At 29.6% G+C, this 16,852-nt stretch overlaps 6 protein-coding genes across 6 annotated transcripts; 3 read left to right on the top strand and 3 right to left on the bottom strand.

Annotated features, from left to right (window-relative positions):
• Window positions 1-4,622: 4,622 nt before the first annotated feature.
• GO595_010021 (CK1 family protein kinase) lies at window positions 4,623-5,717 on the top strand (the record flags this gene model as incomplete). Its single annotated transcript, XM_067912654.1, has 1 exon — window positions 4,623-5,717. One exon carries the CDS (start codon window positions 4,623-4,625, stop codon window positions 5,715-5,717), a length of 1,095 nt encoding a protein of 364 aa, XP_067769794.1.
• Window positions 5,718-6,101: 384 nt separating this feature from the next.
• GO595_010020 (uncharacterized protein) lies at window positions 6,102-7,112 on the bottom strand (the record flags this gene model as incomplete). Its single annotated transcript, XM_067912653.1, has 1 exon — window positions 6,102-7,112. One exon carries the CDS (start codon window positions 7,110-7,112, stop codon window positions 6,102-6,104), a length of 1,011 nt encoding a protein of 336 aa, XP_067769793.1.
• A 974-nt stretch (window positions 7,113-8,086) lies between these two features.
• GO595_010019 (uncharacterized protein) lies at window positions 8,087-8,776 on the bottom strand (the record flags this gene model as incomplete). The annotated part of the gene is made up of 1 exon (XM_067912652.1): window positions 8,087-8,776. The coding sequence occupies one exon, from the start codon at window positions 8,774-8,776 to the stop codon at window positions 8,087-8,089; it is 690 nt and encodes a 229-aa protein (XP_067769792.1).
• A 726-nt stretch (window positions 8,777-9,502) lies between these two features.
• On the top strand, window positions 9,503-11,758 carry GO595_010018 (uncharacterized protein; the record flags this gene model as incomplete). Its single annotated transcript, XM_067912651.1, has 1 exon — window positions 9,503-11,758. One exon carries the CDS (start codon window positions 9,503-9,505, stop codon window positions 11,756-11,758), a length of 2,256 nt encoding a protein of 751 aa, XP_067769791.1.
• Window positions 11,759-12,960: 1,202 nt separating this feature from the next.
• On the top strand, window positions 12,961-13,536 carry GO595_010017 (uncharacterized protein; the record flags this gene model as incomplete). Its single annotated transcript, XM_067912650.1, has 1 exon — window positions 12,961-13,536. One exon carries the CDS (start codon window positions 12,961-12,963, stop codon window positions 13,534-13,536), a length of 576 nt encoding a protein of 191 aa, XP_067769790.1.
• A 464-nt stretch (window positions 13,537-14,000) lies between these two features.
• Window positions 14,001-15,578, bottom strand: GO595_010016 (Phosphatidylinositide phosphatase SAC1; the record flags this gene model as incomplete). The annotated part of the gene is made up of 1 exon (XM_067912649.1): window positions 14,001-15,578. One exon carries the CDS (start codon window positions 15,576-15,578, stop codon window positions 14,001-14,003), a length of 1,578 nt encoding a protein of 525 aa, XP_067769789.1.
• Between the last annotated feature and the right edge of the window lie 1,274 nt (window positions 15,579-16,852).

Genomic DNA, 16,852 nt, shown 5'->3' with positions numbered 1-16,852 from the left:
TAATGTTTAGAGTTTAATTAAAATATTTAATACAACACTTATATATGCATGTATATTCGGGAACACGAAAGTAGCTAAATTGCTTATTGAACAAAAAGAAATTGATGTTAATATTCATGGTATTTGTAAATTTTATTTAATATTTATTTCAACATTTTAAAATTTCAAAATAATAGTTGGGAGTTATTTGAATTGTTTTGGACAGCACTTATTTTAGCATCTACAAATGGCTTCACAAAAATAGTTAAATTACTTCTTAAAAAAGATAATTTACAATTTAAAAATAATATTTGGAAATTATTTAAATTATTTAAAACACCACTTATTATAGCAGTTTCAAATAGATATTTTGAAATGGTTAAGTTACTTCTTGCGCAAGAAGGAATTGACATTAATGCTAAAGATATTTATTTGTTTTATTTAATATTTATATTAATAAATTAATATTTCATAATAATATTTGGAAATTATTTTAAATATTTGAAACAGCACTTATTTTAGCATCCCAATTTGGTCATATAAAAATAGTAAAATTACTTCTTGAACAAGAAGGAATTGATATTAATGCTAAAGATATTTATTTGTTTTATTTTGGATTTATTTTAATAATTTTATATTTCAAAATAATATTTGGAAATTATTTAAATTATTTAAAACAGCACTTGTTTGGGCATCTTTATATGGTCATACAGAAATAGTTAAATTACTTCTTGAACAAAAAGGAATTGACATTAATGCTAAAGGTGTTTATTTGTTTTATTTATAATTTATTTTAATAATTTTATATTTCAAAATAATATTTGGAAATTATTTAAATTACTTCATACAGCACTTATGTATCCATCTGAAGAAGGTAGTACAGAAATAGTTAAATTACTTCTTGAACAAAAAGGAATTGACATTAATGCTAAAAGTATTTATTTGTTTTATTTAATATTCGTTTTGATAATTTTGTGTTTCAAAATAATATTTGGAAATTATTTAAATTATTTGATACAGCACTTATTGAAGCATCATGGAAAGGTCATATAGAAATAGTTCAATTACTTCTTGAACAAAAAGGAATTGATATTAATGCTAAAGATATTTATTTGTTTTATTTAAAATTTATTTTAATAATATAGTATTTCAAAATAATATTTGGAAATTATTCAAAATATTTAGAACAGCACTTATTTATGCATCTAAATATGGTCATACAGAAATCGTTAGGTTACTTCTTGAACAAAAAGGAATTGACATTAATGCTAAAGGTGTTTATTTGTTTTATTTATAATTTATTTTAATAATTTTATATTTCAAAATAATATTTGGAAATTATTCAAATTACTTCATACAGCACTTATGTATGCATCTGAAGAAGGTAGTACAGAAATAGTTAAATTACTTCTTGAACAAAAAGGAATTGACATTAATGCTAAAAGTATTTATTTGTTTTATTTAATATTCGTTTTGATAATTTTGTGTTTCAAAATAATATTTGGAAATTATTTAAATTATTTGATACAGCACTTATTGAAGCATCATGGAGGGGTCATATAGAAATAGTTAAATTACTTCTTGAACAAAAAGGAATTGATATTAATGCTGAAGATATTTGTTTGTTTTATTTTGGATTTATTTTAATTATTTGATATTTCAAAATAATATTTGGAAATTATTTATATTATTTTATACAGCACTTATTAGTGCAGTTCAAAATAATAAAATAGAAGTAGTTAAATTACTTCTTGATCAAGAAGAAATTGATATTAATGCAAAAGATATTTATAAGTTTTATTTAAAATTTATATTAATAATTTAAAAATTCAAAATAATATTTGGAAATTACTAAAAATTATTAAAACATCACTTATGTATGCATCTGAAAAATGTTCCACAGAAATCGTTAAATTACTTCTTGAACAACAAGGAATTGATGTTAACGCTAAAGATGTTCGTTAGTTTTATTTAAAATTTCTTTTAATAATTTTCTATTATAAAATAATATTTGGAAATTATTTGAATTATTTAATACAGCACTTATGTTTGCATCTTCAAAAGTTCATATGGAAATAGTTAAATTACTTCTTGAGCATGAAGGAATTGATGCCAATGCAAAAGATGTTCATTAGTTTTATTTAATGTTTATTTTAACAATTCAAAATTTTCAAATAACATTTGGAAATTATTTAAATTATTTTGGACAGTACTTATAAACGCATCTTCAAAAGGTCATACCGAAATAGTTAAATTGCTTCTTAAACAAAAACGAATAGATGTTAATGTTCATGGGATTTATTTTTTTTAATTAATCTTTATTTTAATAATTTTCTATTTCGTAAAAATATTTGGAAATTATTCAAAACATTTAAAACAGCTTTTATGTTAGCATTTGAGAAAGGGCACACAGAAATCATTAAATTACTTCTTGAACAAAAAGGAATTGATATGAATGTTAAAGATATTCATTAGTTTTATTTAAAATTTGTTTTAATAATTCAAAATTTCAAAATAATATTTGGAAATTATTTAAATTATTTAATACAACGCTTATGTTAGCATCTTCAAAAGGTTACACAGAAATTGTTGAATTACTTCTTGAACAAGAAGGAATTGATATTAATGCCAAAAATATTCATTAGTTTTATTGAATATTTGATTTAATAATTTTATATTCCAAAATAATATTTGGAAATTATTTTAAATATTTCAAACAGCACTTACATTATCATCTTTTCATGGTCATACAGAAATAGTTAAATTACTTCTTAAACAAAAAGGAATTGATATTAATGCTAAAGATATTTATTTGTTTTATTTAGAATTTATTTGTGTTATTTCTTATTTTAAAATAATATTTGGAAATTATTCAAATTATTTAGAACAGCACTTATGAATGCATCTTCAAAAGGTAATACAGAAATAGTTAAATTACTTCTTGAACAAGAAAGAATTGATATTAATGCTAAAGATATTCATTAGTTTTATTTAAAATTTATTTTACCAATTCAAAATTTTCAAATAACATTTGAAAATTATTAGAATTATTTAAAACAGCTTTTATGCTAGCACTTAAAAAAGGGCATAAGAATGTAGTTGCATTGTTTCGTGAAGGTGGTCAATTGACTATATCATAATTTCATTGTCAACTATAAAATTTTGTTTACTATAAATCTAACTAAAAAAAAATGAACCTTAATTTTTCAATTTGTGTTCAATTTGTACCAATCTTTTGAATCGCTCTTTTTTTTTTATCCTTTATTTAAATTATAAAATATAACATTAAATGAGAAAATTTGGGTGAAATAGAATTGATTATTCACAGTTATTCATGATTGACTTATGAAATTGTTTTATTTCGCATATCTAAAACGTGTTCTTATTTTTAAAAATTCGTTGTTGTAACAGATCATTGATTTTTTTTTTATAAATTCCGCTTAATCACTTGTTGAACAAGGTTTATAATGTTTCAAAAGTTCCTCAAAAAAAGTGGTATTATTTGGATTTAATGAAATAATTATATAAAGCATATCAAATATTTAATATTCAAACTTTAGAAAATAGACATTACCAGCGAACAAGATTGCATTTGTTGAATTGTACATTATCACTAAAAAGAAAGGGTGGTTTACCCAAAATATTGTTGGTTGGTTACTAGAAATATGGCTCTTCGGTCTGTATTCCATGGTCAACACAGCAGCTGCGACTGTTGATGTCTCAGAAACATCGATTTTCACCTTCTGATAAAATCCTGAAACATGATACTGAAATTCTTCATTAGGGCATTCTGCATTTTCTGAGAAAATCGAATTCATTCCAAGTGATTTCATAAAAGGAATAAGGTCTATGTCCGATGAGAATTCGAACTTTGGCATTATTAATCTGATATTGGTGAATTAATTCCTTCCATAAATTCTTTTTCAGTGATTTCTATTGGTTTTATTTCATGTGGAAGACAAATAACCATAGAGTAGTCATCTTGGTAAGGAATTAGAACCATTTTGAAAGTAGGAAGAATGGCTACTGGTAAGTTTATAGACTTGATGACCATGTAATTCATTGCTATTGAATCAAATACAAACTTGGGATTTGCAAGTTTCCATACGTCATCAGGACTTCCAGTTTTCATATCAAATTTTGTCTTCCATTTAGAATTAAAGCATATGCATTGATTAAAACCATAGATGTTGATCTACTTAAGTTCTCAACTGCTTTGGGAATTATACCTTTTGTGGCTCTGTTGACAGCTAAATTGATCATATTCATAGATGGTTGTGGAAAAATTTCTTGCTCAAACTTAATACCGATTTCATGCAGAAATTGAACAATTAATTTTGAATAGTTGTTTCTTAAACTTTTTAAATTAAGTTCATAATTTATAGATAATTTTTCTCATCCCTCCTTTACCGAGTGCTTTTCGAATCAGGAATATTTGAAAAGTTTATTTTTATTTAAATTACACAAACTAGTTTGGAATTCCATTAAATTTGTAGAAACATTGTGTTGTTTTTGATCAGAAACCGTAATTTTGTGTAAACCTGCCGCATTTAACTTTTTTTATGTCGTAAAGTAATTTAACCGCCAATCTATATTCAAAAAATAAACCTCTTACGGTCAATTTTTTTGTGGGGGAATTTGGCATGAAACCAAACAGCCAAGGAAAAACAGTTTATTCCCCAAATACCAGAATAAAACAGTTCATCATTGCCAAGCACATCGGATATGGAGGTTATGGAGAAATATATTCTGTTTATACACATAATTCAAATGGATTATTTGCAATGAAAGTCGAAGCAAAAAATGCAAAAAAGAAGGGAATGGCCGAAGAAATACACTTTCTAAAGAAAATACAAGGCACTCCATATTTCCCTAAGTATTATTGCTCAGGTGAAACAGATGATATTAGATTTTTTGTAATGGAATTACTCGGCCCATCAACGTCTGCTCTCCGACGAATCCTCCCGAACCAGAAATACACAAAATATACAGCTACATTTGTTGCACGCGAAATGCTTAAATGTATTGAATGCTTCCATGATAAGGGATATATACATAGAGATATAAAACCTGGTAATTTTCTCATACGTCCTGATCGCAGCCATCCAATTTGTTTGATAGATTTTGGTTTATCTCGCAGATACATAGATCGCGAAACAAATGAGCATTTACCTGAAAGAGAGCATCCAGGATTTGTGGGCACTTGCTCTTTTGCATCCATTTATGCTCACGAGGGCCATGATCTTAGTCGGCGCGATGATATATTTTCATGGCTTTACACAGTTGTTGAACTTGTTGACCATCGACTACCATGGCCAGGTAGTAAAGATAAGGAGGAGACCATCAAAATTAAGCGTACTATTCAGGTTCCTTGTTTATTCAAATCTCTTCCAAAACAATTCCAGCAGATATACCTTAAGACGTTAAGCCTTGGATTCTATGACAGACCTGATTATCAGTTCTACTATAGGGTAATCAATCGTGCTATTGATGAACTTGGTGGCGATGATCAGTGTTTAGATTGGGAGCTGCTAGATCCAACTTTAGTAAGCACAATTTCCAATATACCGCTTAATATGGGCAATGTTAAGCAAACAGTGAATTGCCATAATAAAACTGCTGAGAAAGAGGTAAAAAGTAACAATTCGAATAAAAGTACAGCGAGCGATGTATCATGTTCTCTAGAAAGCAGTGAATCAAGCTTGACAGGTGTCAAATGCAATTGTTCAATTGTATAAACTTGTTTGTATGGTGTTTCATTCTGTTTGTTTCTGTTTTTTCTTAATTTGTCTTTTTGTTATTTTCATTTATAATTTTTTTTTATTAAAATATTGTTCTTTTGGTCTTTTGAAATATATTGGTTATCTCTCCGTTTATATTTATATAAAATCAATAAATGAGAGTAATCATTATTATAATTTTTTAATTTAAGTTACAAAATGAAATTTTAAATCAGATTTTATCAATTCATTCAACAGTAATTTATATTTTTTTGTATAACATGACTCGAAACACTTTAATATTATCAATTGATCAGAAGATTTCATCAAACAAATATTACCAAATAAATCGCTTTCAATTAATTTTTATTTACATTTTTCTATAATTTCTTTATCATTCTCTTAAAAAAAACTAATTGAATCGGACGAACCACTTTCCTCATTGTCCAAATTCGGCTCATTGTCGTCCATTATTAAACTTGTAAAGTCAATAACATTCTTTTTCAGATCAGCATCATTATTCGAATAATGAAACTCAAACATTTTTTCCTCTTCTTCGTCATATGAAGAATCATACTCAACGACGATTTCTTCAGCATTTTCGGTATCTTCTTTGTCACTTAAATCACTTACATTACTTTCTTCTTCTTCCATTTGAGAAAAGAGCTCTTGATTTTTGCGTTGGAACGAAACAGGTGAAATAATATGAACTTCTGTGTTGTCTAATTCATTCGTTTGAACATCGTTTTCAGAAACAAAGAATTCATTTTCTGAAATATTGTCTGCAATTGGTGGAACAAAATTAGTTATAAGTTCATCAAATGATGAAGATGAAGATGATGTATAACGTGGTGAATCTTCTTTGAGATTGATAGTAATTGTATGCGGTTCAGAATTAAAATCAGAATTGTCACTTGAAACTGATGAAGTGGAAATTAAATTTCGTTGTTTTGCTTTATGTTGGATTTTATGAATATATGCATCAACGGAATCACTGGAATTAGTGTCACTGGAAGAGATATAATGTTTGTTATAATATAGTTCGGAATCAGACGATGTAGATTCATAATGCTTATTATAGCACTGATTTAAGGTTGGCGAAAAAGAGTCAAATGTTGGAAGGAAAACATATGGCTTGAATTTTTGTTGTTCTTTTTGACGTAAAATGTTCTTATGTTTTGGTTTGTGACAATTTTTATTCAATTTGAAACATGGCTTTTTGGAAAAAAACAAAGGAGAACCGCTATGCAATTTAGTGTGAATTTGTTTGCATATTTTGGTTGGTTGAAAATCCATAATTTTCTTTTGATATTGCGATTGTGGTAGTTCAATTGCAGATGAATTAATGAGATCTTTGAACTGCTTCAATAAAATTTTGATTTCGCTTATTTCTTTAGCAATTCTTTTCGTCATTTGTGATTGGTGAAATTTTAAACGTATATATAAAAGAGGTTTCACCCTGAAATTCAGATTTTATTTTCTTTAAATCTATGATAATATTAAATTAGAAAAAGTACAGGTGTTTACTCATGTCAACTTTGTAATAGTCTGAAAACGATATTTAATTTACACTAATGCAAAATTTACATGTTCATTTTTACTAATTTTGAAATTTGGCTTTTAATAAACAACTACGTGTGCAGTATAGAAAACCCGTATAATCGATTTTTTTTATTAGAAACAAAGAAGTGTTTCTAATTGAGGCTTGTCATTGCGACCGTTTATTTCTATTCTGTTGTCACTTTTTAAAATTAAGGTTTCAAATGTCCAAATCACTCAATTCACGGAGAAATCTATCCGTTCAAAGAGGTTGGAGCCCAAACGTATCTTCTTTTCTTAAAACCCCTGGTAGGTATAGTGACATTGCAAACATAATAAATTCAACAAATGAGAATTCATCTAAAAGTAAGTTAATGCAAGAAAGAGATTCATACACCACATCAAAAAGAGCATTAGAAATAGGGCTGAGAAGAAGATCAGATGCATATAGTAGATATACAAAAAAATTAGAAAAAATTGAGCATCCACAAAGATATGTTCCCAAAACATATCAACAAAAATGTGCAGAACCATCAAAAGTCAAAGATAATCATATAATAGAATCAATAATTGAAGAAAGAAAACAAATAAATTTTCAATCATCAGATTCCGCTCAACAAACCCATACTTTGAATTTGAAAACTAGACATAAACTTCCAAGAGACAAAGGATTTTTTGTTAAAACCAAAAATAGAGTTTTTTACTGGGGATAATAATTATCCTTCTTTTGTTCATCTACAAAATTTTCTGCTTTAGCGTATAACAATGTTTTTTTTTTAATATTGCTGATATTAAAAAATTACAAGAAAAATTTTTAATTGAAAAAAAAATTAAAATCATAAAGTATTTTATGATGATGATGAATCAGCTTTAGCTGCATCAAGGGCATATTTAACTGCACAACAGGATAAAATACATGTAGCAACTATTGCAACAACAATCTGTACGATATAAACACCAAGGACAGCTGTTCTATAAGTTCTGCGGGTTTCCCAATCATCTGTAATCCATTGTTCATATCCGTTTCCAAACTCTTCGATACCCAAATTAGTTAATTGAATGAACGATATGAAAGCTTCCTCATCTGATTCAGTGGCATTTGCCCACTTTGCAGCAGTGTTCTCTATCCATTGGTTCTTGTGGTTTTCTGATGTTCTGTCATATGTAATACCAATCATGATCAAAAGAACAAGACAACAAGCTGGACGAAGGAACTTTGTATTCATTTTTTGACAGCATGCAAAAGCTTTAAGGCATCCAGGGAGGTCACCTCCTCCATCCATTAAAATTTTAATACCATAAAAGTTATAAATCAAATCAACAATGTATAAGACAAGGCAAATAATTACGAAAGCAAATGCAACAGTACCGAACTTACGCTCTTCTGATCCAGTGATTTCAATGTATCCATCGTAACTACTTCCCATAATCTGAGCATCTGCCATTAGTTCAAATACGACATAGACAATTGATAAAACAATACCAATAATCATAAGGCCAATTACGAAACAACATATTCTTTTAAGAAGCGATGCCATGTTTTAAAAAATGAAATGAAGAGTTTCAATGAATGAAGCCCAACGGCTCAACTTTTTCGATAGATTGAGAACTAACCCATTAATGGCTCTGAAATTTGTATGGTGGTTTGGTGGGTTACTTTTGAATTCAGGTTCTTGTTTGATGGTTGTAGACTACCATTATCGAACCAAACCACCAGACCTCGCACATCACAAAAAAGCGGTTAATAAAAAATCCCAATCAAATTTGACACAAACTTTTGCGTTGTATAAAAAATTGAATGCTCACAATATTGGAGAGCGCCAAAAACGAAAGCATAATTGTGTTTCGCGTTTTTTTGATTCCATGAAATATGTGCGCTGTTGGTAAAAATAAACTCTTATAACGTCTAATACAAGAAAGATAAAATAAAAATCGTTCTCAATCATTCATTCTCAAAGGGATCTCTTAGACATGAAATTCCACAATATGCTCAAAAACAAATTTACTTATATCTTATTTATACCTGAAATTGTTTGCGTAACTTTTGTTCCAAAAAAACTTTTTCATGAATATTGTATGCTGAGAATGAGTTAATTAATATAAAAGAAAACATTTATTCATTAATGATATATATTAGTTATATTTACAACAGCCCGTGCTTTTTATTTAGCTATCATAAAGCAATGTGATTCGAGCAAAGTCGACTTTTTGCAAATTGGAATTACAATTTTTGGTGCCAATTCACATCACATTTCAGGACCATTATGGATTTTAAGCCAATCCTTACTGAACTAGAGAAACAAACTCCAAATAGAGATGTAATTATTGAAGAACTTGATGTACTAACAGACCCTCTTCGTGCTGGTTATCCAACGACTGAAATAATCGACGAATTATTCTCATTATTCACAAAATTAATCAATTTTTCTCAATGGCATATTCAACAAGATACATTGTCATGTGCTAAATACATCTTCGAAAATTCCACATTAAATTTGGAAGAGAAAAAACAAGCACTTTTGAAACATACTGATTTCACAGAACATTTAGGAGTTCTTTTAAGTGATCCAAAAAGAGAGGTTAGAGAAATGGCAGCTCAGTGCATAGGTAATCTTGCTATCGAAATTGGTCCGTCAATTCTTGATGATGAATTCAAGCTAAATAAGGCTATCTTCCACCCAAGCATTAGCCAATTCCCACTCGAAGGACAACAGATGGCTCTTGGTCGTCTTGCAACAGCTTTTCGTTTTGTTTCAAATGAATCCCTTAAATTAATCCTTCAAAGCATCATTGATGACAGTAACTTTAATGCTATTACTAACCAAAGCGAAAATGGTTATGTTTATTGGTATTCTACACGCGCTCTTTTGTTGTTCTGCACATCTCAAATTGATTACGTACGCATCAAATATAAGAAACAATTTGATGAGTCCTATAAATACATCATTGCCAACTTCAAAGATGATATTTTGAAATGTGCCATTTCACGTCTTTCACATCATTATTCAAATGTCCGTAGATCAGCTGCCAACGTTATTTCCAGTATCTTTGTTTCAATAGAAGAAAACAGAGAACAATTTATTGATTCACTTTTACCGAAATCTGATCAAAAATGGATATCTGTCGAAGGTCATTTATCAGCTGTTTCCGGTTGTATTGCATCTCTAACAAAGCCCCTTGACGCTGAATACGTAGAAGAGCTTGCCAAGAAACTTGTTTTGTTATTGAAAGATCCTATTTCATGTGATTCTGCACCAATCACTCAAAAAGGAAACGCAAACGGATGGGCCGGAAGAACGCTTGTAAAGCTATTGTACAAACATGATCCGGCTCTTTATGAGCGTTATGTTCATCCAAGTGTTCAATATTTACTTGATAGTCCTGTTGCCGCATTGATTGATGCAGGTGTTATCTGCTTAGCTGAGCTCAAAGGAATGAATAAGTTTGACATCGAAGACCTTTATCTTTCTGCATTTAAGGATATTTTCCATGCATCATTCCCAATTCGAGATTTATCTAGGAGAACAATCCCAGCTGATGACCTCATCCAGAACAGAGTTGATGAGTTGATTGAAATTTTAGCTAAATATGCTAAGTCTGTTGATTCTGAAGTTCGTGAATCAGTTTGCAAAGCACTTCAAACCGTCAAAAAGAACAACGCGAACGTTAAGTTCAACGAGAACGTTATGGAACTTATTGAAGAGATGATCAAAGATGAGAACGAGAACGTTATCGCAGCGGCTCTTGATCTGTATCGTTTAACGGTCACTCCAGAAACCGTTTCAAAGATTCCTGAGATAGTTCGTTCAATTTTAACAAGTGATGGTGATGAATCATTGTCAGCAGCGATTCGTCTTGTTAAGTCATCTGTTGAACTATTCCGAGATTTAATCATTAATAAGATATATTTACTCTCACCAATATTAGCATTTCATGCAATTACTTCTATGTCACCAAATGTTTCTACTACAGCACAACAACTTTTAATTCTTTTAGCATCAGATACTAAAGAATTTGATGAAGAACTTATTGAAAACTTCAAACAACTCGACATTGATTGTATTGGACCTGATGAACTTGATGAAATCATTGACACATGTAATGGTAATGCAAATGCGCCAGCTTCAATGCTCAAAGTATTAATTGAACGTTTTTGCGAAGACTTAGGCGTCGAATCTATTGAAGAAGTAATGTCAACATTAAATGAAAACGATGAAAGTAATGAAGAAATAATTAAATATATATTAAGTGGACAAAAAGAAGAGATCGTCAACAAGTTAGCATTCATATTAACAAAAGCAACTGAATTAACAGATGAAGAGTTCGAAAAGGTTATGCAGGTGTTAGTGGATGTATACGCAGATGAACAAATCGACTTCGAGTCTAAAAGACCTCTTTTGTTCGCTCTAAATGAATTAAGATTGAACCCGAAGTTCAAGGGCAAACTTAAGATCCCAGAGCCAACACCATTTTCAACTACACATGCAAGTGAAACATTTGCTAAAACACAATCAATTTAATAATTTGTTTTTTATTATAAATGGAATAACACTTTTTTGATCGGCCTTAATAGAATTGCATTCAAAAAGTGGAGAAGAAACCGCTGCATTCGAAACAAACGCTGTGAAATTGAGCGGTTAATTTCGTTCCATATGAATAATGAGCGAAGAAACATTCGGACCTTGGAGTGCAAAATCAGTTCCTAACTTATGGGAGGAATCAAAAGTGGTAAACGTTAGTCAGTGGTATAATCTTATTGCTCGCTCAATGGGTGTTTTAAAAACAAATGAAAAAAAAACAAAATCGTCAAAAAATCAAATGAAAGATTTTGAAAAGAACTTGACAACGCAAAGTGCAGCTACAAACAAAAAGATTAATTCTCCACGTTTGAGTTGTTTAGAAATTTATTTTGAAAATAATCTTTTTAATTCTGTAAAATATGATCGCAAACCAGAACAAGAAGCGCATGTAACTATAGACCAATTTTTAATGACACCACAATATTTATTACAACCTTGGTCAGATAATCATCAAACACTTGAAGAATCGATTATGCAATTTACAGATCGAACAAAAAACCCAAAGAAAGGAAGAAACATCAATAATCACAAACGTATTAAATACTAAGTAATATTAGAAATGAAAATATTTTTATATTAGATCTTTAAACTTTCTAAACTGTTTAGGTAAACCAATAAGATGTTTTAAATTACGAGAAACCTTATTTTTAAGGTATTCATTAAGTTGAAATCATCAAAAAAATTTAATTGTTTTTGTCGATGCCTTTGTGAAAAAAGATCAGCAAATCTCTGTATTTGAATGGTTTGAATGGTTGCATGGCCGTACAGAAAAAATACATCGACCTTCTTTGGCCAGAGTAAAACGATATAAAGTGTCAACAAACAATAAATTCATCTCAAAATTCTGTACAACGATGGTTTTTATCGTTCTCAACAGCTGTGAATCGATTCAAAAGGCTTTTTTTATGATCAAATTTTTCATAAATGTTTGTATTCAAAAATCTTGAACGTTCAAACAAATATTTGAAAGAACGTTGCAATTATTCACTACCACCCAAAAAATTGATTTTACATCAATTGAAAAAGTCGAAACAATTAATTTTAAATTATCATCATGGGCAGCCAAGAAAATTGCATGCGATCTATTAATCCTTATACTTATAGGTCTTACATTTTCAATTGTCTATGTCGCTTATGAAATTATGGCAGACACAATGATAATGAAAGATAGTTATGACGGATACATAAATCTCACTGGGTCAGAAGAACGTAAGTATGGACAGGTTGCTTTTGCTTTCACTATTATATGCCTTATATTGTATGCTTTCGATTTGATTTTTAACTTTACAACAGTTGCGGTAATTTGGATGGGCGAAGACACTCTTCCTGAAATTTTAGCATGTTGCCAAAAGGGAAATAGCAAATATCTCCGTCCTATTTGCGGGCTTATCCTTCTCATCATGATATGTCTTGCTTATGACAGAACATCAGAGGAACATAAGCAACAATGGCTTTTTAGCATTAGCCAAAAGTTTCTTCAAGAATACGAACAAAATGAAGCCAATTTTAATTCATTTTATGCTTTAACTGGATTGAACATTTCAACATTTGACGATAATTTTGAACAATGGATTACTGATGACTGGGAAGTACGTCGGAATTATCGAACAATTGTTCTTGGCGTTTATATTGTTTCACTTGTTGTTGGAATTATCGCAGCAATTATTTTTACTGTATGCGTTGCAAAAATTGCAGTGGATGGATCTGACTCATCTTAAATTATATTTTAGTAGTTAAAAAACTTTTATACTTAGCATTAATTTTATGAAGTAAACAACTTTATAAGAAGAGATTGATATAAATTAACACAGTGAGATTAGGCTTAGTAATCTTTTTACAAATTTGTGGGAAGGTGAGCTGAATAATTCGAGCTCCAAATAAATAAAAATAATTAAATTCAAATAGTAATGCAATTTTTGTTGGTGTTTTTATTTTTCTCTGAGAATTTGGTGATTATTTGTACTTTATTGTGTCAGAACGGGATATTTTAGCCTTGTTGATTGTTTTAAATATCTCTCATTTTTTTTAGGTTCAATACATATGTGTGACCGAAGTTAATGAAACAAAAAAATTTAATTTCTAAAAGTCAAAACATTATTTTACTTATCCACTCCATACTCGCGCACTAACAATGTTTAATTTCATTTAATCCATATCAGAAAATTTGTGTCAAATTATTTATTTATTTCTCTTCTTCTCTTTTCACTTCGTAATAGTCCTTTATCTTTCTGAAGCTTGGGTGATTTACAGCTTCAGTTCCAATTCTCCTTGTCTTTTCCTTTGCCTGTTTCCTGCCCTCTTTTATCCAAGTTATCACGTACATCATCAGCATGTAGAACAACATAGCCAATATCATTAAGAAGCCATTTCCTTTCACGTACTTATTACATTTTACGTCCTGTGTCACAACGTCATATTCATCTTGTCGTGTTCCATCACAACAATTATTAATGTAAAATCGTTGTACAGAGTTAACTCCATCACTTAATGCGCCTTTGATAGTTCTTTTACCTGTTCGTGTGAAATCAGTTTTAAGAGCTTTCGTACCACTGTACTGAAGACTAATTTCATCAGCATTATCAGCCCAAATACCACGAAATTCGAAATCACATTCAAACTTAAGTCCGACACTATCGAGTTGCTTAATTAATGATCGAAGCGCAACTTCATTTTGAAGAACACCAGTACGATCAAGACAATCAACACAGTTAGTACGTACGATACCTGTTTGTGATTGTTTTAGAATTCCTTCTTCAACATATGTAAATCCTAATGAATCTAATTCAGTGCTCATCTGTTCAATAAGCTTATTAATGTTATGGAATCGCATCTTGGAACACTCACGATGAAAGTCAAAGTAATAATATGAGACATTTGTACATTTCGGTCCAAGTGTATTATACATGTCGGTTAACGGTTTCTCATATCCTTTGTCATTTGTGAGTGAAGCTGCAAGAACTGTTCCATACTCTTCGTGGAGAGTTTGGAAGTGTTTCTTGAGTGCAATTTCACATGCGTTTGGAGTATCAAGATAAATACTTGGTAAACGTGATTTAAGATCTGGATTTTGTGACCATAAAACAGGTATAGATCCACGGATTTGAACATAGCTGAAAAGTTTGCTACCAAGAGATATAACTTGTTCGGTTTCAACATAATTTGATGTATTTCCTTCTTCGTCACATCCTCGCATCCAGAAACGTGTACCGGCTCGGATGGGTGAACGACGGGAAACAAGAAGAAGAGTGAAATCCTTTGTCTTGAAAGTTGATACAAAACCAGAAATTATTGGTTTTGAGAAAGGATAAACATTATCGATAAGTTTTTGAAGGATTTGAAGTGGCTTATGATTCCATGTGAACCTTTTCCTTGATGGTGATCCATTTATTTGTAATTGAAGAGATAAAGATAAATCATTTGTATCACTATAATATAATGGACAAAGTAAAAGACCTTCATTAAGAAGTGATTTAAGTCTTTCATCTGTGTTTCCTTCATTAAGTTGTAAAATCTTAAATTGAGTTATCTTATTGATGTTCCATACTTCAGAAACAGATTGTAACTGTGTTGCTGCAGCAATGAAAGTTTTATCTTCAATTTCATAAGCACCAAGAAGAAATAGAAAATCGAAATGTTCACAATTTTCTAAAGCTTTGGGATTTTGTATTTGTTTTAATGTTTTCCTATCAATACCAGCGATTGGTTTTCCATTTGCACTGATCAAAACTGTGTTGGAATCATAGGAAAGGGAATACTCCATTTTTAAAAGTGATCACTTTTTTCAATGCTTTACCCATTCAAATTTGACATTTTCTTGAGACCGTTAGAGTGTTGTTATCGTGTAAATTAAACGTTTACCTGCCAAACGACAAAATAACAAAATAAATGGGATTATTTGGAAGATCAAAATCCCAAATAAAATCACCAATAGCAGTCTTAATAAATTATTATTATGAAGTATGCACAAAAGGTATTGATGAACAAAATAGTTATCCAAATGAAATTCAAATTCTTAAATATAATATTACTTCCTTAGATAAACAAGCTGCTCAAAATATATGTAAAATCGAAAAGATCCCAGAAGCTTTAAATAAGTTCTGCCCTACATTTAAATTTTGTGCCGACTTTTTGAAAATCTTTTTGTTATTTTATTCAACTCAACCAAAAGTATCTGAAGGTTATGTTATAATTGTTTGTTTCCAAGTACTTCAATGGGTTTACAATGAATCTGAAAAAAATCCCAAAGATTTATCAATATTAATTGATTGTATTTCACTTATTAAAGAAACTCCTATTCGAACCTTTGTTAACACTATCACCAATAGTTTTCTTCAAACCATTTCAACACTTCCACCAGAATTTTGTTCAGATTCATTTCTTCATAGTTTTTTAGGATTTCTTGCTACAAATCAATATTTCCAACCCGGTGACTTTCCTAATGTTACACCCTTTCTTAAGCTCATTTCAAATAGTGACAACAATGAACTTAATAATTCGTTAATAAAAATCATATATGATCTTGATAATCATAAGTCACCAGTATTACAAACCGATGACATCCAAACACTTACTGAAATCATTTCACCGTATATAGAACGACTTAATTATATTGGGATGAGTGTACTTGAAAGTTTTGTTTTAAGATGTCCAGAAAACAAAATATATTTAATTAATAACTTATTTTTATTAATGGCCACATCATTAATTGAATGTATCCAATCATCTAAACAACCATATAAATATCCAGAAAATATATTAACTGATCCGACATTACCAAAAGATTGTTCTTTAAAGAGTTTAACATATCAATTTATCACAGAACTTAATGGTAATATAAAAGATAATTATCCGCCACCATTTGAAATACTTGAGAAAAAAATTGATTTGGACGCAATGATGTCTGAACAAATTCTTGTGAATATACAAGAAATTTCTTCTTCTTTTGCTATTTTAGCTGATGAAGAAATAGGTAAAAATGTACATCTTTCATTTTTTGAAACTTTGTTGGTAAATGTTAGAGCTTCTTCAACTGAA

This window comes from Histomonas meleagridis, assembly GCF_020186115.1.
Source record: "Histomonas meleagridis strain 2922-C6/04-10x chromosome Unknown scaffold_168, whole genome shotgun sequence".
NCBI lineage: Eukaryota > Parabasalia > Tritrichomonadida > Dientamoebidae > Histomonas > Histomonas meleagridis.
The sequence above is the reverse complement of the archived record's forward strand: the minus strand, read 5'-3'. Positions and strand labels throughout refer to the sequence as shown.